The 22,281-nt window shown below is 37.6% G+C and overlaps 2 protein-coding genes across 4 annotated transcripts; one reads left to right on the top strand and one right to left on the bottom strand.

The window, feature by feature from the left end:
* Nucleotides 1-1,059: 1,059 nt before the first annotated feature.
* LOC149007105 (2-oxoglutarate (2OG) and Fe(II)-dependent oxygenase superfamily protein) lies at nt 1,060-10,773 on the bottom strand. The gene is made up of 9 exons (XM_089166213.1): nt 10,486-10,773; nt 10,000-10,161; nt 7,101-7,263; nt 6,811-6,928; nt 5,337-5,406; nt 5,150-5,230; nt 3,705-3,761; nt 3,504-3,615; nt 1,060-1,880 (listed from the first exon to the last, which is right to left on the bottom strand). Exons 1-9 carry the CDS (start codon nt 10,699-10,701, stop codon nt 1,399-1,401), a joined length of 1,461 nt encoding a protein of 486 aa, XP_089022339.1. The 5' UTR covers nt 10,702-10,773; the 3' UTR covers nt 1,060-1,398.
* Nucleotides 10,774-11,084: 311 nt separating this feature from the next.
* Nucleotides 11,085-21,114, top strand: LOC149007104 (Sec14p-like phosphatidylinositol transfer family protein). 3 transcript variants are annotated; one of them, XM_089166132.1, is made up of 6 exons: nt 11,085-11,241; nt 12,070-12,222; nt 13,150-13,296; nt 16,567-16,719; nt 17,698-17,820; nt 20,830-21,114. In XM_089166132.1, the coding sequence occupies exons 1-6, from the start codon at nt 11,116-11,118 to the stop codon at nt 20,905-20,907; spliced, it is 780 nt and encodes a 259-aa protein (XP_089022258.1). In that variant the 5' UTR covers nt 11,085-11,115; the 3' UTR covers nt 20,908-21,114. The 3 variants fall into 3 exon arrangements, with proteins under 3 accessions (XP_089022258.1, XP_089022259.1, XP_089022260.1); XM_089166133.1 differs by having other exon boundaries at nt 11,151-11,241; nt 12,019-12,222; XM_089166134.1 differs by having other exon boundaries at nt 11,217-11,296; nt 12,019-12,222.
* Nucleotides 21,115-22,281: the final 1,167 nt, after the last annotated feature.

Raw genomic sequence — 22,281 nt, 5'->3', positions numbered from 1 at the left:
TGAGAATATTGAGACCACACCACCTAGAGTGGCAAATACCTTGAGTATCAAGGTTCCACACATTGTATCAACATAGTTACGAAGCATAAGGGTATTGATATCCTCTAGGATCCTAATTCATTTTTTTCCTAGTAAAAATCTCATCACATGTGGGGTTTTTCAACCCTTTTCCCCACCCCTTGAGGGCAATCAGTTGGCAAAAGATCCCAAGATTAATGCTTTTTCCTACATAAGAAATCCTGGGGAACGAGGGCTCAATGAAATAACGCTCCTCAGGAGTCAAACTCCTGGATCAACACTGAAGTTCCACCTATATTAGTTATTTAAAAACTCTCCTGAGGACTTTCCTCAAGATGTAGTTGAGGTATGTGTAAGCTAAAAGCTCAAATGAACCTCAAATTAAAATAATAAATAAATAAATAAGAAGAAAGAAAGAAAAAAAAACCTTTCAGCGGCTCCAATCTTCTAAAGTAATGTAAAAACTTTAAACCCCCAACATTTTGCCTCCGAATAATAAATTAATGAAAAAAATTTAAAGGAACCCAATATGTTAGTTAAAAATATTAACACCTCAAAACTATGAATATGCCCCGTAAAAGAAATGACGAATGGTGGAAGAATAAAAATAAATTGAACCCAAAAAAAAAGAAAGAAGGAAAAATACAGAAATGGTGAATTTACCCCCAAAAGAAATCACAAATGGTGAAAAAATAAAGAATTCATTGGAAGATGAAAGAAGATAAATTAAAATTAAAAAAAATTCATTAATAGACAATTTAAAAATTATATAATTATACTTAAATAGAATTTACTAATAGATTTTAAAAAATATAAATTTAAGAAACATTTTAGAGGGTCATTTATTATATAGCATGATTTTGGATAACCGTACTTTTTGCCAATTATCTCTAATATTTTCCAAATACTGAGAAATGCCAACCAAAGAAAAGACACAAATTTCTATTTCTTTCCTTATCAAAAAAAAAAAAAAAAAAAAAAAAAAAAAAAAAAGATCCTATTTCTTTTCAAAAATAATGACATGAAGCAGTGACGCGGAGCAGCAGATTTGCTCTTCAGCATATCCATAATCAAGGTCATCCACCTGCAGAATAATGAATGTTCCCTATAGTTCTCCCACAAAATGTTACATCTTGAATTCTCCATTAACAATCCACCGACATAAGATCTGGCAAATCAGGGGCATCGTCTGAAACTTCCTTCCATCATCTTGATATCAGGATTCATCCCCAAACCCTCGTGTGACAATGATTTGGGACTGTACAATTTAGTCCTCTCCACACATGTGGCAGAGCAAAGGCCAAGAAACCCACCACCTCAATGTGCTGGACAAAATATTGGAATTGCTTCTCCAAGACTTGCCCAGAAGTTCAGTAGACTTCAATCAGCTGCAGATATCAAACTAAGGCCCCCTAATTTTGAGATGCCATTAAATTTCAGCAAAGCAGAGTCTAAAGCTTGAATTAGACTTTCAGGGGTCAAGAATTCCATGCCAGATGCTTCAGCAATACCTAGATTCTCCAAATCAACTCTGAAAGGTTCCTTTGTTTCAGGACTTTGTTTCGTTGGGTTATCAAGGACCTCATATGTTCTATCCAAAGCAATGCAGAGGTCTAAGAACTCAGGCTCCTTCAGGATTTCTCTGATATCCAGTGAAGTAGCTGCATTGCCTCTGAAGCCACCCATTGCCTCCATTTTCACACAGACTTTGCGTATAGAGGTAAGATTTGAAACTAAATACTGAACTCTTGCAGAAGGATTACAAGCACAATCTTGATAGTTTCTAATAAGGTGGTATAATTGGAGCAAGTTAGCCAAGGAAAAGCGTGTGATGAAGATGAAGAAATCAGAGAAGTTCATCCCTGCAAAAGATACAGATAGTTATTAGAATACCAGAATAAACCTAGTTTGGCATAAGCCTCCGTTAAGCGGCAAGCAGAATGAGCTAAGACTATAAGACTGTGCATGCCATGCCAATGATACACTATCAAAGTCCATGGCAGGTGTGGATTTTAGATCGGCTCAACATGAAAGAGACTTCCCAATCTGATTGCAGGACAAGCATGAGGAGGAATCACAAGTAGGGTTCACAGAGAGAATATGTGCTGCATGTCTCCCTCCACAAAAAGCCCCGTGGCCCAGACTCTAGCCTTGTCAAGTGATGATATTACAAATATAATTCAAACCTAGTTTGCCCGCTCAATTGGGGATCCCCAACTGACAAACTTTGGACATGGCAAAGGATGAATCTTGGGTGCAGCATACATTTGCTCCATTTCATTATCTTACATTAAGTATCAGATACAAGCTAGAGCTGAAGTCTAAAGTATACAAAGTAACAAAGCCACCAAATCTAGTTCTTTCTGATGCAACACATTGAAGGAAAAATCTCTGAAACAGTAAATGATGGATATTGCCTATGGTTGTGCGCCTGATGAAGTCTGATCCTGGGTCATCCACAGGGTTCTAGTAATTAGTATTGGTCTCGGACGATACCAATCCAGATTGGTCTGCCTCAGATGATTTTACCCTTAAAATCAATTTCGTTTACACTTTTACCCTTGGTCCGTACCATACCGGTCATGATCAGTATATGTTTCTACTGATACAGCTATGATTGATCTGATACCAATCCCTTGAATTATGGCCACACATCAAGCCGGCAAAATATGCCATTTGCTCAAAACTTGCCTCTGATAGAAGTGAAGCGAAAAAGAGTAAAATCACCAATATTTCCACTTCGCTTCCTTTAATGTTTCATTATCTTTTTTCATTTAATTTTACTACAGTTCATGTTGCCAATGTAAGTTTTACTTCATTCCTAACAGAATCATCAATCATTGAGGTGCAATTTGCTACATAATGTGGAAAAAATGCAGGTGTTACAGAATATCTCAAATGAGATGACGTTCTCAGCTAGTGATTTTTAAAGCAACCCCCCCCCCCCTTTTATTGTTTGGGTGAGTGCATGTTACACTGTTGAACTTAAAACTATACAAAATTGATTTTAGGACCTGATCTTTCCTATCCAACTTGAGTCGGACTTTTATCGTACAGACTGGATTTTGATTTGGAGATCCCTTTCTTCTTCTTCTTCTTCTTCTTCTTTTTATTTTTTTATTTTTAGGACCTGATCTTTCCTATCCAACTAGAGTCGGACTTTTATCGTACAGACTGGATTTTGATTTGGAGATCCCTTTTTTCTTCTTCTTCTTCTTTTTTCTTTTTTCTCCTTTTTTTTTTTTTTTTTTTTTTTTGGGGGGGGGGGGGTGTTGGAAGGAGAGACTTTCCTGGTTATCCACTGAGAGGTATTTCCAGGAATAATGCCATGATCTGGATTTAGAGGATCACCTACTCGTGTAATGACGATGTTAGGGATTTGAAAACCCTGATACTGCCCAAGGAGTATGAAGATCCAAGCTTCCCCACTCCTAGATCCCATAATATGCTGTTCAGAATGCTGTTTTTCACCTTACTTTACTCACCTGAGTTTGCTGCCAGATTGCGCTGACAGAGACTTTCAAAATCATCACAAATATCTCTGATGTCCTCTATGTATTCCCTTGCCTCCATGTAGTCTTTGACAAGTAATTCCCACTGAAAATGGATACAGTTTAAGAGATATAAGTTAATTTTATCTAGTTCAATCTAACAGATAAAATCATGGATGAGCATGCTCTACGTACCACCCAAGAAAGATTATAGGCATTGAACCAATTGTGATTTATGGATATTGTATCTTCCTATAAATAGTACAAATGAGGATTCTGGTGTTAGTCAGAACACATAAGTCTCTCAAAGATAGATAAGACAGTATTAGGCGATAAGATAAGTAGACCAAATATGGCAGACACAGAAATTAGTTCTTGTGAAAATTTCAGTAAGTCTCATTTCGCTTCATACCAAACACATGCCCTACAGGTTAGAAACAAAGTAATGGGGTTGGGACTCAAGACAGATTATACAGAATATATATGCATAGAAGATATGAAGAAGAAAAAGAGGGGGTTTACTTCCCCTAAGATTAAAAATGGTTTTTAACTTGCAACTGGAAAAAGCAAGTGATCTCAGGGATGCAATAACAACATGGAATCACTTGAAACTGATTCCATCTTAAAGTCTCAACCGCCATTCCCACTAGAAAACAATATTCATATTCTCATTCAAGCATTTGCAGAAATCAAGACCTTCCTGATTCAACTTGCCTACTCCCTCCTATGGACATGCTTCTCAAGCCACCCATTTCAGCAGCCCGGGCATCAATTGAGGCCTTGGTCCAGAAAATGATCATATATGAACAACAAATAATGAGGAGAAGCTCTACTAGCTTAAAGCTCACACCAGAATATCTATTCTCGCAGATCCAGGACCCACATAGGATGTATATAATTCTTTTTAATCTGTAAAAAGGAGTTCTGTGAGTGCAATATTTGGTTAATGTAACATTCCAAGCCTCTTCCCTCCCCACCTGCAAAGGCCTAAGAAGCATTACGGATACAGAAAACTATGAAAACTCTCCAGTTCCTGTATGAGTTATCCCATCCAAGATGGTGACTTTATGCATTGGGTTTCAGTTTTTCCAGATATTTAACAAACATCTATTTTCCAGATCTAATGAAACTACCCAAACTGAGAAAGTCTCTTCAACCAAGATTTGCCTCTTTTTTTTTGAATGGGGTGGGGGGGTGGGTACCCAAACTGAGAAAGTCTCTTCCACCAAGATTAGCCACTTTTTTTTTTTTGGGGGTGTGTGTGTTTGGAGGGGGGGGCGTAGAAAGATTTGCTAGTTTTGTACTACCAAAAATGTGTAGAAAGCCCATGAAAAAACCATCAAGCATTAACAGGAAAACAAGCAACATGCATGAAAGTATGAAACCCCCCCCCCCCCCCCCCCCACAAAAAAAGAAAAGAAAAAAGCTTGTACTCAAGAGTCAGGAACACACAGTATCCAGTTTCAGTATCACCATTGCATTGTGCAGGCCAACAGGCAGACACCAACCATGTTCAGTTTTGAGTCTTTTGACGGTTATCATCGAAGCAGACACGGAATAATTTTGAACAGGGAAAATGTGAAGATGATTATTTTGCAAATAAGCAGTCCATGTAACCTATAATGGGAAATGAGGAATACCAGATTGTGGACTTGGTGGTACCATCCACTAGGTACAAAGATAACTTCATTTTGTTCTTGAGTGCATTCCAACCAAACAGCCTGCAAATTAAATGCATAAGCACTTACAGACACACACACACACACTCACACACAGAGGGAGATAAGATAGAGAGAGAGAGAGTCAAAATCCTGTAATGTCGAATACCTTGTTAAAGTCTGGAAATTTTGCTTCTGGGACATCACCAAAAATGTCATAGACAGAGCTTTTCATATTACTGCAAGAATAAATTAAGGCAAGGTAAGGTATTTCCAAGTGACCGAGCAATAATTTTCCGCTTGTTTTCCTCCTTTTACTAGTTTCCATCACTTGGCATGGGAATGTTTACATCAATAAGCTGCTCCTTCTGTCCCATCCTTAACCCCTCCCACCCACAAAAGAAGTACAAGTACAACCAAATATACAACATGAATGGTGAATGTTTCATCCACTGTTGTTCTACCTAACATTCAGTATTTGATGATTTGGGTTCTAGTCCATTATAGGTGTTTCACTTTGTAAATTTGATGAACAATATTTAAGATTTATCGCAGTATACAATTTGTGCCATTAATCCAGCAAAAACAATATGCAATACTTGCGGAAAACAGAAGTCAAGAATATCATACACCACCTTCTCCCCAGGAAGAGACATCAAGACATATTTCAAATGTATATTTTTCAAACAGAATATCTTTAGTATTGCATTGCACAGTTCCGGATTTGCTCATTGCCTACAAACAAAACAGGGAGAGAGCAAGGTTTTTAAAAAAAAAAAACACCATGATTGGTGGCACTTGATATAGGGTTCCTTGGGCTACTATGCCATGGCCAAAACCAGCTTTATCCTTGAATCAGTTGCTGGTAAGTATGCCCGAACCCAATTCATTATTTTTAGGCGTGTTTATAAACCAACGTAAAAGGTAAAATACTAATTAATATCTGTGCTTAATGTACAAGACAAACCATTTTCATTACAATAGGAATATTAATGGGTCACCCACTGGTTTGAGAGGTTCTAACAGCTGTCTTCTAATTCATTAGATCTCAAAATCAGGGTCTTAAGTTTGTGTTGCATTAATTGGGAAAATTGTCATGCAAGTGTTCACATTACAATATAATTTTAAGTTAGATATACTTTGGTTTTGAATTTTTTTCGTAGGGCCCTATAGCTAGATGCTTAGGGGAGTAATATTAGTCTTCTTCGTCAGAAGTTCACTTAAATGGACTATCAAGCAGTAGTCACAGGTTATAATACATAGAATTGCCAGTTATAAGGAAACTAGAGTCCTGAACTTAGTAGGAAAGATTGTTAGCCATCTAGAGTCCCTGTTAAATAGGAATGGTGTAGCCTCAAGTGAATGAGGGCTAGTTCTTTCAAGAGAACCAACTCATATGCGACCAACAAAGGGTTTCTGAAATTTTAGTTCTAGGATATGGGGTGGATTATGGGTATGACCTCAATTGGATTTAAATAGTGGCTATCTTTCCCTGGTTGGATTAATTGGCATAGAGGAACAAGGATAACAAGGTGTTAGTTTTGGAGAAATTTAAAATGGACAATTCCTAAACTAGATTCAGTCCATTGTCAGAACCCAATAGGTATCTAATCACTTGATAAATGCTCCAAAAGTTCACATACCTGTCAAACACGAGGTTAAACTGAGGAGGAGAAAGAAGAAGCCATTTTTTCTTCCCACAAACATTTGCTGACCAACTATATGACCTGAAAACATCAGCATGAAGAGGAGTCCATGTACCTGCAGTAACAATTAGAACCAACATTTAAAGGAGGTAGGGAAATTTGTCCTCCACATATTAAAACTCTGTCCCGGACAACAAACAAAAATAAAAGCTGGGTCAGCGGAAGGGACATGGGCAATAATCAAGCATAGACTTAATATACAGAGAATGACTAAGTTTAAAACATACCTTTTGGTCCCATGTAAACAAAACGATAGTCAGAGCAATTTATATCATTTGTGTTGTGTTTGGTGTCTGGATCCCTATGCATATGATGACTATCGAGATATATATTGAGCCAATCATCACAAAAAAATAATGGAGTTGCGTACGGGGTATAATCTGGGTACTCCTGGGAGTTGCATTAAGAGATGATGAGAAAACATACTGGAAGAGTGATATTACAGTGTATTTACCTTAGGAGCAGAATGAGTGTCAACTATCAGAGATGAAGAAACAAAAAAAAAAACCATCACTCTGGCATGGCAATATGACCATTTGAAAATATTTGTATGCAACCATCTTATACATTCTAATCTCAGAATATCAAAATAGATGCCTCTATATAATCATTTACACTGTGGCTCAGGTGCAACGTAAATGAAAAGTGAAAAACAACAGAATGCAGATAGGAACTGGCACATCTTAGGCTGTATCATCTGGATAATACAACATCAAAGCTCCTTGTTAAACATGAATGAAAAGTAAAGAACAACAGAGTGCAAATAGGATAAAACACATCATAGACTGCATCATCTGGAAACTTCAAAATAGAAATAGCTTCTTCTCTCCAATATGTAAACAAGAGACTTTAATTATGAGTGGCATTGGGTGGTTTTCATGGCATTACCCTTAAGCCCTCGCCTATAGGGTCTAGTGAAGATTCTCCATTACCTACAAGCACTAGCAAGGCAGGTAGAACCTCTCTTTTTTTTAGGTCAAAATAAAACTTATATTAGACTGTGCATATTAATACTAGAGGAGTTAAAAACAGAATTCACAAAGAAAGGGGGTGGAAGGAACCACCAACCCCTCAACAAGGAGAACTTTTTAGCTCCTTTTGCTAGATAATCTGCAGCCGCAGGGTGAAATTGGCTTAGAAGGTACCAATTGGTATAGGCTAGGAAGCTAACATACAAGGACCAATTCTAGAAGACAACATTCTTTGTATTTAAGATGAAATATCTACAAACTGTGAAGAAAAAGGATGAAGGTGATGATCAGAAGACGAAGATAGAGAGGCAGCCTGGAATCTTACTATTTGCCCAACAAAAAAAGTTCCACTTAGGCACACGTCATTCTCACAAGTTTTTTCTCAAAAGAGGATTTTCACCAAAGTTCTGGCTGCTGAAACAGCAATCTCCATACTGTAGGCGTAATGTAAAGAAAACAGAGGCTCAATAGCCCATTGGTTACATCAAGTTGAATTAAATGTAAGTTTGCAAAACAAGTATGGATGGATTCAGGTAAGAGAAGAGTTAACAGCTAAGGAGAGATGAAGAAAAAGCAATAACGGAAAACGCAGTTGAGGGTCAATTTATCTCTTTCAGACTTATTTGTTTAACCATCTTCTTGGAATTACATAAGCCTCTGAGGGAGGTAAAAGGGAGAAGAAGATATTTTTGATTCCAAGACGGAAGAGGGGACCTTCATTGTCTAATTATCCACTGAGGTTGAGCCTGATGTTCCTCTGTCTAGGAACCTAACATCAGCATGTGGACCATGCAGGGAGTCAGCCAGAATGCCCAAACCAGTGACTTCTTGAGAAAACAAAATCTTGAACTTCTACACCCTTCATTACTTGATAGATTTGTTTGGAAGCTCTTCTCTGTTCATTTATAATTCCATTTGGGCCTGACATCCCCTGCCTAAGAACCAAACTCAGCATGTGGACCTTGCAGGAAGTGAGCAGAAAATGCCCAAAACTAGTGGCTTCTTGAGAAAACATCAGTGAGTCAGTAGAAACACCCAAAACTAGTGGATTCTTGAGAAAACCCCATACATAATCAGTCAGTCAGTATATTTGTTTTGAATCATTTCTCTCTTCATTCATGATAATTGCAAGGATAAGCAATCTGATGCACAATCTGACACGTCAAAACATAAGCAAGCCTAAAGTATGGTTATCCTATTTCTGCTGAAACTATAAACCCCGACTAATAAGCAATCAAGTCCATTTTTGGTTCCATAGGTTCTACTTTGTTCCAGGTTTGTACGACAATGGCTAAAGTTACTTGCTTATAGACAGAAGGATCTTGGGGCTAGAACTAATTCGTTTAATATCTCCATGTTGAATTTGTGAGCTGATATAGTTAAAAAGCACACTATCCAATGAAGAAACATGTGGCACTATGTCTTTCCGTAGTATGTCGAGAACCTCATCAAGGATCTTACCCTAATAATTGCTAACAAAAGGAAAGTTAGCTTCCCCATCAGAAAGGCCACATCCAAAGGGATTCATAACTTCTTTAAAAGAAGGAAGACCAGCAAAAGAACATAAACACCCACTTCCTCCAATAAGTGAAAGTGGACTCAGTCACAGTCTTATCCCACCTATTGGGGTAGAAACCATCTCTTAAGTAAACAGAAAGAAGACTCCCACTAAATCACGAACTCAACTAACTAAGCCCTTTTCATAAAGCACAAGACCTTTACAACTACAAGGACTCCAAACTGCCACCCAGAGGTACATGCTCCTCAAATAGTCAAGGGGTAAGGGGTCGAGGTGCAAAAGACTCACCTTTTCAGTAGCTTATCGCTCTCTCAGTTCCCCGTCTACAAGCCTAACTGTTACCCGAACTGAGTTAGGCATGAGAGAGTCACTCCCAGAGTATGTTCTGATCATTTTCTGTGATTTTTTTATTTTTTGCAGGTGTGCACGTATTGGGTAAATTTTCTGTCGCAACATGAGCCAAATAATATTTTTTCTTCTTTTTTCTCTTCTTATAATAATGGATTTGAAAAGCAATGCACTAAAATTGTCAATCAGTACATAAACAAACCTTCAATCATATATTTCTATAACGGTATCATATTATAGCAGATTAGCTAATAAAATGAAAGGATGATAAAGAATTCTCATGCGCACCTTCACAAAATGCCAATCCTTTAAATATAGCAGGGTCTGACCGTTCCCTGGAGCTGAAGTGCAATCTTTACCAGAAATCTCAAGCCAATGGCTAATAAATTCTGAGACAGACATTTCAATTCGCTTCTGATCTGTGAACTCTCTACTACCGCAATCAGCAACCTACAATTGAAAACGATGTCCAAAAATGATGTAACAGATAGAACGCTAGCTATGATTTCCGTCTCTCCACTAATTCTCAACAATTACAAACTATGAGGTGCACCATAGCATAAATTAGGACTAAGCAGCAATCTGGCTCAATTTTTGCCATGTTTCTATGGAATTTTACAGAAACCAACGCAACACAGAGAGTCCAAAGGTCGGATTTTAGGTTAAGGCAATGGCTGCATGCCTCTGGGTTGTAAAATGACCTTCTAGCCAGAGAAAGAAATTGTATAACATCCTCTTACAGAAAGACCTGTAGAGATGAAAACATCAATATACCTGAACTCCGGAATTCCCAAAATGAGAAGAGAAGAAATGGAGATTGGGCTGTCCATTATAGAATACCCAATCACTGCAAGCCCTCCATCCATCCATAAGTCCTGTAAGAACAACGGGTTGGTTCTTCTCCATATACCTCTTCACAAAATCACTATAACTTAGTTCTTTGCCGTTCACTTTCTCTACATACCCTCCTATGTTGATATCGACACCCATTCTAACATGCAGAAGAATGATCTTCGATGGCCAACCCTATCTCTCGCTCTCTATTCAACCGGAAAAAACTGCTCGGCCGCGTCTGCAAGGTCTTTCGCCACCTCGAACTTAGAAGGATTAAGGAAGATCGACCTTGAACAGAAAATTACAAGAAAGGTCCCCTATTTTTTCTACAATTACATTTACACCCTCTGTAACAAGATTTTTCAATCTCATTGCTCTCTACTTCAAAGATTCTTCCGAATTGGCCAATGAGACACTTCAAGTTTAGCGGGTCGCCACGTGTAATGCGTAATTTTCTTTAAGTAATTGCCACGTCAGATCATCCGAAGAGTACAAATTCCATAAACCCGCGATGCGAACAGTTAAAGTTGAAGACTGAACACGGAAGCTGAAGGAGCTGCAGCCTTGGAAATGGCTCTGCGATGGGGTTCCCCTCTTTGCCATTCCCTCCATGGCTTTGTCCCCAAAACTAAACCTATCCGATTCTTCAGAGTCTCCGCTCAGAATTCGATGTCGCCGTTAGTGGAAACGCAGAAGGTGATTATTCCATTTTGTTCTCTTCTCCGGCGGTTATCGATCATCGAACGTTAAGGTTTTTAATTCTTTCGTAGATCCTCAGATTTTTCTTAATTTTATCTCACTCCTCTCAGAATTTGAAGAATTTAGGAACTCTATACGGTACTATTCTTCGATTACTGCACAATGAATTTTACCTTCTCTATCTAATTGTGGCCGAATTCGTTGCATCTGTTGTTAGATTCAGATTTTTTTGTTCCTCTCTCTAGATAACGTGTTCCTTTTCTATGTTGCTGAGTTTACATTTACTCTCTGCGATTTATTCCTGCTGTTAGGTTCTTCTTTACTTGACTGTAGTCATTGTGAGTATTCTTGTGCTCCTTGGTGTCGATATTAACTGAAATCATAGTTCAATGGTGTCATTGATAGTTGCTGGGGGAATCTTTTCGTTTAAGTACCAGCATTTTTAACTGCTTCACTAGTTATCATAAGAACATTTGGAGAATCTAACGAGGTATGTGAGCTAGACAACCTAAGTGATATACGAGCCAATTACTTAGATTCGGAGGAAAACTGAACTTGAACATGTAATACTATATGCATTGCATTCAATAAGCATTAACTAGAATTTCATGGATGTTTTTATTTTTAAGTTCCTATGTATTGATTTCAATAAGCCTTTCATCGGCCATCAGCTTGTTCAAGCAGTTATGACTTAGGAGGTCTCATTAGCTTTAATTCATTTTCCCATCAATTCGCAACTATCTTGTTTCATGTGTCTCTTATCATCCTTGACAGATCTGAAAGCTTTAGTGGATGGATACTCACATTGTTTGAAAAAGTCTGCAGCTCATAATGGAAGTAAAGGAAAAGCTTGAGAGAGATCAGCCTAGTCTTCATGTAGGTAAGAATGGAAGAGATGATGATGAGATGATTTTGTGGTTTCTGAAGGATCGGAAGTTTTCTGTTGATGAAGCTGTTAATAAGTTGACGATAGCCATCGTATCCATGATCATCTTCATGATTTGCCAGACAGTGACTGGATTTATAATGTTCCCCTGATTTAGTTTGATATTTCTCTGCTATATATAGTCCTCTTCAGGTATCTACTGTTAAAATTTTCATAAGAAAATGAAACATATCCCCTTCCACAAACAAGACAGACCTGAGTTAGTCAATCAGAGGACTGCCTCATCTCTCAAATGGGGATAAATCATAACTGTTAATTTCTCCTCTCCTTCTTATCAAGTGAGACCTAAAATTCAACATTATCTTCAAATCATTGTGCCATTTGCTTAATAATTTACTTCCATCTATTATCAAACGATTTAAAGAAATGCTAAATATTAATCTTTCATTTTCATTTTAGTCCCTCTGTTTGGCCACGTTTGGTAGCAAGGGACATTAGAGGGAATGGAAGTAAATTTTCAACCTAAAATAATTGTTACCTGATGTGATTGTATAAACTACATGATTTTATGATATTTAGTAGTGATACTTTTTAGATATTTTTCTTATTTCCCTTTTCAAATCCAAGGATTTGGATGCAAAGAAAGGTGAAATTTGATAATCAAATTTAAGCTTATACAAGTTTAGCATGGGTGTTGGCACTACTTTTATAAAATTCCTGGCTGTCTCTTCCTCAGGGATTGACCACAATTTTATGTGGGTCCTTTTGTTAAAGATTACAGATAGCAACATTCTCAACTTGATCTAAAACTGCATTTCTTTTCAAATAAACTATCCTACATATCTCTGAGGAGTCTAGTGTTCCATAGGGTTGGTTCTTGGACACAAGCTGAACTGATGCTTTCAGCCATTTACATATCACCTGAAACCTTTTTAGTCAAACTTTTAAATTTTTTAATAATAAAAAAAAATCAGTATTAGATAGCAAATATTTTGTGGTTTTCCTTCTATCTACATTAGAAATGGCGTGAAGAGTTTGGCGTATCAGAATTGTCTGAAGAGTCAGTGGGAAGCATTGCTGAAACCGGAAAAGCTTATGTGCATGACTTTCTTGATGTTGATGATAGACCTGTACTTATGGTGGAGGCAGCCAAACACTTTCCAGCAGTAAGTTTGGAAGTTGACTATGCCATTTTTCACTTTTCAAATTATCTGTTCATCAACTTCTCGTTGGTCAGCTACCTTAAATCAACATAATTTTTGCAGCCAAACACTTTCCAGCAGTAAGTTTGGAAGTTGACTATGCTATTTTTAACTTTTCAAATTATCTGTTCATCAACTTCTCTTGTTGGTCAGCGGTTAAATCAACATAATTTCCCCCCCCCCCAAAAAAAAAAAAAAAGTGAGATCAATTATGGGAAAAGATAAGAGAAGGAAAAAAAAACCAACACTTTCTAAATTTTATCAGGAAAAAAAAAACACCTTCATATTTCAGCAGGTTATGATTCTGCAACCAAAAGGTTCAGACATCCAGAAGTTTATGGTTGAAAATCATCCCCAACTAAGATGTTTACTTATGATGTTTTTCTGGGGGTTTAACAAAGAGGGTTGGGGTTTTCGTATTTAATATCTGTCTCTCCTAACATTTGTGACTTCAGAACCCAAAATTAATGCAGAAACACTGATGAAACTACCTTATGAATAGTTTGCCTTCTTGTTTCTAGAGTAAAATAGACCTCTTCATGACAAGGTTCCATGAAATGGATTTATGTTATATTTTTTGTCGCCAAAGTTGGGCAGCTTGTAATATTAAAACTAGAAATCCATTTCATGGAACCTTGTCATGAAGAGGTCTATTTTACTCTAGAAACAGTGAGGACTGACTGAACTGAATGAGATGAAACATCCTTTCCCGTGAATTTATTACTACGGAGAGTGCTTGTTAAGTCTAGTAGCTAAAACATCACAAAACTACTGTCTCCATCTCAAGTCAATCATGCCATAAGTTGTCAACTTCAATAACAACAGGTCTCCAATCCTTTCAAATTGCAACTTAACTCCAAAGTAATTGTCAAGATGATCAAAGAATTTCCATCCTTGAATTAATACTTTTTCACCAGTGAGGTTTCCAAGTAGGGTGTTAAGACAGTGGAAGATCTTTTTATACCCAACCCTTTGCCTTTTGGTGACGGGTAAACTGTATGAGTTCTGTGGGTTAAAATAGTTACTTTTCAACTAATCATTTGCTACTGCTAGTCTAGATCATTTAGTAAATGACCTGAATAGCCTGATAGAATTGGTTATATTGAGTATCAATTTGCAGACATGAGACACCTTTAAATCTTTTGCTTCTTTCTTTCTGAGTTAGTCCAAGTTGATTCATGTCATAATATCTTGCGTATGTTATAATGTCATTTGATTGGTTGATATTCCTGGAGGACGAGAGCATCCTCTGATTCAACAGCAGTTTAATTACTTGTAAATAAGATCCATCTTTTCTAGAGCAAATCACATATACATCCCCTAAAGTAGCAAACTACTACGTCTACTACTCGTTAAGTTTTTTCCTATCACAGATGTACATGTTTCAAATTTTATACAAACTGCTCCTCTACATGTCTGAATCTATAATTTTATGCAGGTTTAACCTTGCCAATTAAACTGGAATCAGATGGCAGGGGTAAGGTTGGCATGAAATTTGAAACACCAGGAGGACGTTTGTAATTAAAAAAATTGAAGGGTCTTAGACAATAATAATTTGCAACTAGAGGGGGGGGGGTGTATACTTAATTTTCTCTATTTTCTAAGAACAATGTAATCCAAAATCCATATATGAGAACAGTTATGCCTTGATAATGACCAATTGAAAGACCTGTATAAACCATATATGTGTTTTGATTATTCAAACTTCTAATAGCGTACTTGTTCAGTTCTGTCGTCTTCTAATTCTATCTTGATTTGATTATTGACTTGATATCAATTTTTTGTTACTTGACATGACTTGATCTTTTTATGTCAATGTAATTAATATTTTTGATGACTTGATGCATCTTAATTTGAAATTTTTATGATATAAGGTATATACTGCAACATACTAAACAATATTAGCAAATGGTGAAAATTTAAAAATAAATATATAAATAGTTTATTTAGGCATCTAGGCCCCTTGGCTGCTGCCTTGTCGCTAAGTGTTTGGGCACCTCTTCACTGCCCTTGGTCACATTGACAACTATTGTTTTTAGTTATTTTAGGGTAACAAAGATTTTATTAATTGGTTGTTAATTTAAAGTCAGAAAGTTGAGTCCTTACTGCTCTTTATTTCAGGTTTCTCACAATTTATGAATTTGGAATGGAGTGAATCGATTTAGTTTGGTTTTGGCATTGCTGGATGAAGAGTTTTATCTCCTCTCTATTTTCTTTCTTATTTCTCCTCATCCTTCCTCTTGATTCATGATGCTTCTTTCCTTAACCATTTTCTTTTCCCCTATCATTATCTTTTCTGCTTCCCAATCCCCATGGTTTCTTTCTATCTTCATTTACTCCTTTTGTGGTGAATTATCTCTATTTTTCTTCATTTGCTTTAAATTTCTAACACATTTTTGTGGAGAAATTTAATCTTGTCCCTCATGTTATTTCCTGCTCCTCTTCACAGTAGCTCCTATTTTTTCTCTTTTCTTATTTTAATTGATCTCAATCTCTGGTAGGTTTCTTTACTACTATATCTAAATATGTTCTCTCCTCATCTCCTAAGCTTCAAATCTGGAAATTCTTATGTTGAATATTAGATCTAGACTCAGGTCTGCCCTGCATCCAGCTGTTAGAGAATTTCTTCCACTCAATTCATGGGACCATTACCCCCAGGCCAATCATGGTCGTCGAAACTTGAAAAGAAATTCTGAATGCAAATAGAACTCCAACTTGAATTGTAACAGTCTACATCTCAAGTGATATTAGTTTCAGAAAATGGATATTAATTTCAGCAAATGGATATAATCTCATGATACTTTGAGCAAGTTGCATCACGCAATGGACCTCACTGAAGAGATTTACTGCGCGATACATGAACTAAAACAGATGACCATAGCTGGCGGCTTTATTTGAATTTTTGACTGTCAGAAATGAGTGGGGCCAGCTTAAAAAATACTGGGATAAAAATGGTTAGGAGTCATCTGATCATGCTATAATTTATGTCGGCAATATTAAGGTAAGAACCACCTAACTGTAGATCCTATTACTCTGAACAGAAGGTGTGCCACAACTCACAAGGTATGGGACATGCAGACACATCTATAGATCCTTTTTCATTTGTTGGTTTTAAATTTAATTTATAATAAATGGTTTCACTTCCTGAAGTGTCATATTATCATTTTTTTGGGGGCACTCACATTCTTACTACTGGTGGCTTTTAATGACACATATAGAATAATTTGGCTACAGATGCATGATCCAGTTGCAGACGAGAAGCTTTGTGTTTTTTTGGTTGAGAAGGCATTGAGTAGACTCCCAGATGGAAAAGAACAAATACTTGGAATACTCGACCTTCAGGAATTCGGTCCAGTGAATGCAGACATGAAATTCTTAAAGTTCTTGGTAACTAAATACCACTGTAATATTTAACTTCTTTATACAGCAGTTGCTAACTACTTTCTGTATCTCAAGTGCTACTGTAGAGTAATAAATTTTCTTGAGGGAAACATTTTGCAGAAGTGCATTTTAAATTGGGATGACAGAACAAGATTACCTTACAACTTTCTGCCTATTTCATTCATATACCAGCCATTCTGTAGTTACATGACCATAAAATGACTGTTCGGTTGAAACTGATGTGCATATACATGGGATCCTTTAAATAACCAAAAGGTCTAAATTAGGGGTTTGTCGAGATCCTGTTGCCTTTGTCAAAACGTAACCAGATGCATAATCCTCGTCAATTTGACCTCAGACACATTTTTCTATGTTTAAATATTTTATTTGATATGTTTGGATGAATTAATTCTACGTTTTGTGAGTAAAGGTAACTAGGAAAACTAAAATAAAAATACTTCATCATTATTGCTAAGAAGGGCTCATGGATCAGATTTTTGAAGGCAGTCATTGTGGTAAGTTACAATTAGTATTTATGCAGCTGGTACTAGAGCTAATTAGGTAGCTGAATGATCATTTTTTTACCGTTGGAGGAGGAGAATTGTTCGTGCTTAATTAATGAGAACATTCCAGCTAAGGTTTGTCCAATTATTTTCTTTTCAGTTTTTGATCATGATACCAGATCCAAGCTATATTTGGTTTCTTAAATTTCAGGCCTTGTATAAGTTTTAATGGGTCTGATACCTATATTGTATTATGGCTTTGCTTGTGTGGATGGGGCAATGTAATTCAAAAAATCTCCCCATGGTCTGCTTTTATTGTTTCAATGTTTTGTGAGCACACATTCCAAAAGGTTGTTGCTTTTTCCTTCTTCTTTTTTTTTTGCTCCTCTTTCTTTTCTTTTCCGTTGGTGTTGGGAAAGTAGGTTTGCAATTGAATGTATTGATGATCAGACTGTCTTATTTCTGGTTTTCTGTTGGGCAGATTGATGTCTTCTATTATTACTATCCAAAGCGCGTGGGAGAGGTCCTCTTCGTGGATGCTCCCTTTGTATTCCAACCTCTTTGGCAATTAGTCAAGCCTTTAATGAAATCATATGCTTCTTTGGTAAGTTCAGTCGTGCTTTAGCAAATTTTATATTTACCTTACTGCATGGTAACTCTTCTCTCTTTTTGTTTAATCCTAGCATAGCAAAGAAAAAATACTTTTTTTATTGCCTTGGACTTGCCACTATCCCCTTTTCCAATTAGATCAAGATTTCACTCCTACAATCACTTTTTCATTGAGATAATACCCCACGGGAGGGTCTGATTTGTGAGGATGACGAATTACCGGATCCACTCGTCTTCCCGCCCTTAGTCCGGTGGAACCCCCCTTTTTTTATTTTTAGGAAGAACTTTAATTCAGAAAGTTGTGTACAAAAATCTTCATCTGTGATCGTATGTATTAACATACTTTTGAGCTTGTCTACCATAAGATATGGTGCACACTGGATGATGTAAACCCAGGTTTAGGGTTTATTTTCAGGACCTTGCACACTAGTTGCAGCAGCCAATTGGAAGGTTTTAGGCTTTTGGCTAGGGTGGATAGTTGGTCCAGGGTTGCTGATTTGGTAGTCTGAGGATGCTAATAAGGGTTTCTTAAGGGTTAGGACAGATCTGGGAAGTTGGGACAGAAACAGGTAAGTCTTAAAAAATTCTGGAAGTTCAATTTTTCTGCAACTACTCTATAAAGAAGATGTATAGCAGGAAAATTTCAGATTAGGGTTTAAGGCGTTGGAAAGGGTTAAAGGCTTGGGGAATACAGTCCTAGGCTTGGTGCGATCCTAGGAGAGGGATTTAGTAGTCTAGAGGAGCTGGGGAAGTAGCGTTTTTAATGGAATACTGCTGCTGCCTGCACAGAAACAGGGGAGGGAAAGGGAGGACTTGTGGACTCTAGGGAGTGGCCTAGGGTGTAGGGAAGAGTGAGGGGAGAGGTGGGGGTGATTTGCGATTAGGAGGGGAGTGATTTTAAGGTCTGAAACCAAGGAGGAGGGGCTGGGATGTCTGCAGACAGGAGGGGAAGAAGGCTGAGGCTGGGGATGGGGTTTAACTTGCTTGTATATTGAAGGGACTGCAGAAACTCTTTGTAGAATGCTTGAATTGGTGATTGAAGATCTTGAGGTTGAAGAACAATGCACAAACCTAGCCGCAAGATGTCCTCTAAGGATCCCACGACTTTCGCAAGCCAATATTCTCTAACTCTATTTTCATTCAATTAAATCTAAAATAAAAAAAATTACAAAAAGAAAGGGTATTCGTAGCCTGAAACAAAGGACTTTGAATCATAGCGAGTTACCCTGACTGTTAAGGTCCCATCACAACTTAACTTGGATTCTGAAAAAGGTATCTAATTACTACGGGATCTCAGCCCTTGGATCTAAGATCTCACTTAAGTGACCTAGTGCTAATTAGATAACTTAAGATTGCAAACAAACTGGACCCCAAAAGAAAATAACTCTTCCTAATTTAAGTTATCCTTAAAAGTAGGACTTCTTAAAAAGGAAACAATGCTTTCTTAAATCAACACAACACTATGACTCTTTCCAATTGCAACTTCAAAACAAAGGACTTGACTCTTAAGACTTCTAAACAAGTCTTGGGCCCCCTTTTTTCTTCTTTCCTTTCTTTTTTTAACCTAGGATACATCAGTGGAGGTATTAGGAAGACAAGGGGGAAGGGATGATCTACCAATGATTAAACTGTTAGAAGAAAAATGAATAGTCATATGGCAGTAAACAGAATGGCAGGACAGGATCTGTGTAGCTGAACCTGATTCTTGGGGTTGCTCCTGCTATTGCTTGAGCTCGATCCTTCACTTTACTGAAACCACCAGTGATTTTGTGAATGCATTCTAAGAGGGTGTATGAGCTCTTTGGAATTGGATTGATAGGCCTTCTGATGGTGGTCACCGCTCCTTGAATTCAAGCTTGAAGCTCCCTCTCTCTCTCTCTCTCTCTCTCTCTCTCAACTTAAAACTGAAAATTTTTGTTTTCCACTTCCCCACCTTAGTCATCTCTGGATTCTGGCCTGCTTCTGTTTCTGCAAGATTTCAGTTAAGAAGGCAGACCGATGGCTAGAAGAACAATCGAATTTGTGGCAAATTTGAAACAATCGAATTTGTGGCAAATTTGAAGGGAATGGTGTATCTATAATAGAAAGTTCTCATCAACCTTTTAAAAAGGGGGGTTTAAAAAATGGAGAAGAAAGGGGAGTTCATGATGGAACCACATATGTAGTTCAAGATGGGGGATTTTGAGTAATTATAGGACTAGGGCAGGGTACCAATAGAATTTTCTCCCCTCAATAATTGATACCTATGGGCAAGCACAAGGATACGTCTGTCGGTGTTAAGTCATGAGGTGGCTCAAGTCTGCAATGGGCTACTGCAGAATCCAATATGGACTCACGGAAAAGATTATTCATTTGTGGTTTTGTTTGCTGATATCATCTCTTTTTGTTGATCTGGCATTGCCAAACAGGTTGCCTGACAATTGGACAACCTAGTTTTGGTATTTCCTTTTGGTAATGCAATCTAGATTTGGTAGGTTGGTTAGCTTAGCTTGACATTGGGGGAGAAATGTACATGGAAGATAGGATGTTTAGTTAGAAAGGGTAACAGGTTTTTAAGACAATTCTTTTGCACAAGAGCATCACTTGATATGAACTGTCATTTTTTCATGGAGTTTTCAGGTTTTTATTGGAGGACAATTTTAGGATGTTAGATAAAGGGCACACCTGGGCACTAGTCAACTTGGTTTTGTAAAGTCGGAACCCTTGCTTTGTTGGGTTTTAAAATGGTGGACCAATCAGTCTACTCACCCTAAATATGAGATGGATGCACCTTTCACAGTATCCTGCGAGTCTCTAATTTAGAGCTAACCAAAGCGTGACTTACAAGAGCATTCCCTATTGTATGTTCAGGTTTCTACTGTCCTTAAATAATGGATTTATATCATTTGTTTGACCAAAAAAGATTAGGTTAGCAATTGATATCTTACTCATACTACCTCATATCTATACTTTTATCTGTTTATTTGGTGATTTTGTTCACTTTATTTTTTGGTTCCTGTTGAAGGTGAGATTTTGCTCCAAGGACACCGTCCGGAAAGAATATTTTACAGAAGCAACAGTACCTATGCGCTTCAAAGACTAAAGGTCATGGCTTTCTTTAAACTTCATCACTCCTGCTATGCAAGTGTCATTTTTATACTGTATATTTATACTCTAACAATATTGTTGTAGTGTCAGATATACTCTCTCTTTTTTTTGGTGGGTACAATTGTAGTGTAAGATTTCAAAAAAAAGAGAAACATGATAAGGCAATTTATCCCTGAATATATAAGCATGTATCAACTATTTCCATCAAGGAATCAAACCAGTGGGACTGGTTTTAGGCAGTGCATACCAGTGTCGTTTTTTATTGCCTCAAACAAGTGCAGGACATCTCAGGTAAGTGACTTTCAGATGGAATCCACCAGAAGTGGCTGTGAATATTCATGGGACCAGACCAATTTACCAAATCCAGTTCCCTGAACTAAATCCTTTGAAGCAGGTATTGACACTTTTCTCTTGTGACAAACTGATACCTGAATTTCTTTTTTTGCAAAGCCTTTACTTAGGGATGGGATACATACTGCCGGGGACCCGCCTCTCCCGGGGGCCCCTCCTCGCCCTCCGTTGGCTGTCCTGAATTCGGAACAAGTAATGGGGACCAGGGATTCAGGATCTTACCAAAAATGGGAATCCGGGTAGGTCCCTAATCAGTAATGGTCTGGATCAGAACCGGTACTTGTGTTTTAATGCTCTCCATGGTTTTACCGTCCAAAGATTTGATGAATCTGATCAACCAGAATCCGGGTTGATCAATTCCAATCATGACCGGTCGGAATCATTATTGGCCAATTCATGATTCTCAAAACCGCTTTTCTTTCTCACTGTCTCACATTGTGGGATGGATTCGGATTTTCTGGATCAACATCAAATGGCAAGTAAGGGGAAGCCCACAAGGGTATTCACCACGTGCTGCTATTGCTTGCCCTACGTCTCTGGGTAACGTTAATGTTTACCAATTTGTAGTGGATTCTGAAACTACAGTGATTGCATCATGTGTGTAAATGAGATTCAAGATTCCAAGTCTTGGCAGTCCTCATGTCTAAGCCTGCTTCGGTTCTATGTTGTTGAAACATTACATGAACTTCTGAGATGTTTAAAATCCAGTCCAAATTCAGCCCGAAAGCAAAGTCAGAGTTGGGATTCCGGATCACCTATTCCAGTATCGACTCAACTGGGATTGGCCTGACGCTTAAAAGAACAGGGGGATTTGGTATCGCAGAGAATGGCAAGCAAACTGTCCTTGACCAATACAACCCATCCAAATTCAGTTCTTGAAACCGTAAGCACTAGTCAAGAGCTGGCACGCTGTCGGGTTCCAATTTTTGGTAGGACAGAGGTCAACAATTCCCAGGTGCTTAGATTTAAAACCACTTGAGATTCATTACCGGAAAAGAAGAAAAAAATAAATAAATAA

Source organism: Hakea prostrata, chromosome 8 (assembly GCF_041222555.1).
Source record: "Hakea prostrata isolate BN-2017 chromosome 8, UWA_Hpros_2, whole genome shotgun sequence".
Taxonomy (NCBI): domain Eukaryota; kingdom Viridiplantae; phylum Streptophyta; class Magnoliopsida; order Proteales; family Proteaceae; genus Hakea; species Hakea prostrata.
The sequence above is the reverse complement of the archived record's forward strand: the minus strand, read 5'-3'. Positions and strand labels throughout refer to the sequence as shown.

Bases quoted from the DNA above. Each gene is read 5' to 3' on its own strand.
- LOC149007105 (XM_089166213.1), bottom strand. From the start codon at position 10,701: ATGGGTGTCGATATCAACATAGGAGGGTATGTAGAGAAAGTGAACGGC. The intron at 10,162-10,485 runs GTATATTGATGT...TTTCAATTGTAG, and splicing joins TTGGGAATTCCGGAGTTCAG to GTTGCTGATTGCGGTAGTAG. The intron at 6,929-7,100 runs GTATGTTTTAAA...TTGTTACTGCAG, and splicing joins TGTTTACATGGGACCAAAAG to GTACATGGACTCCTCTTCAT.
- LOC149007104 (XM_089166132.1), top strand. From the start codon at position 11,116: ATGGCTCTGCGATGGGGTTCCCCTCTTTGCCATTCCCTCCATGGCTTT. The intron at 12,223-13,149 runs GTATCCATGATC...TATCTACATTAG, and splicing joins ATAAGTTGACGATAGCCATC to AAATGGCGTGAAGAGTTTGG. The intron at 16,720-17,697 runs GTAACTAAATAC...TCTGTTGGGCAG, and splicing joins TGAAATTCTTAAAGTTCTTG to ATTGATGTCTTCTATTATTA.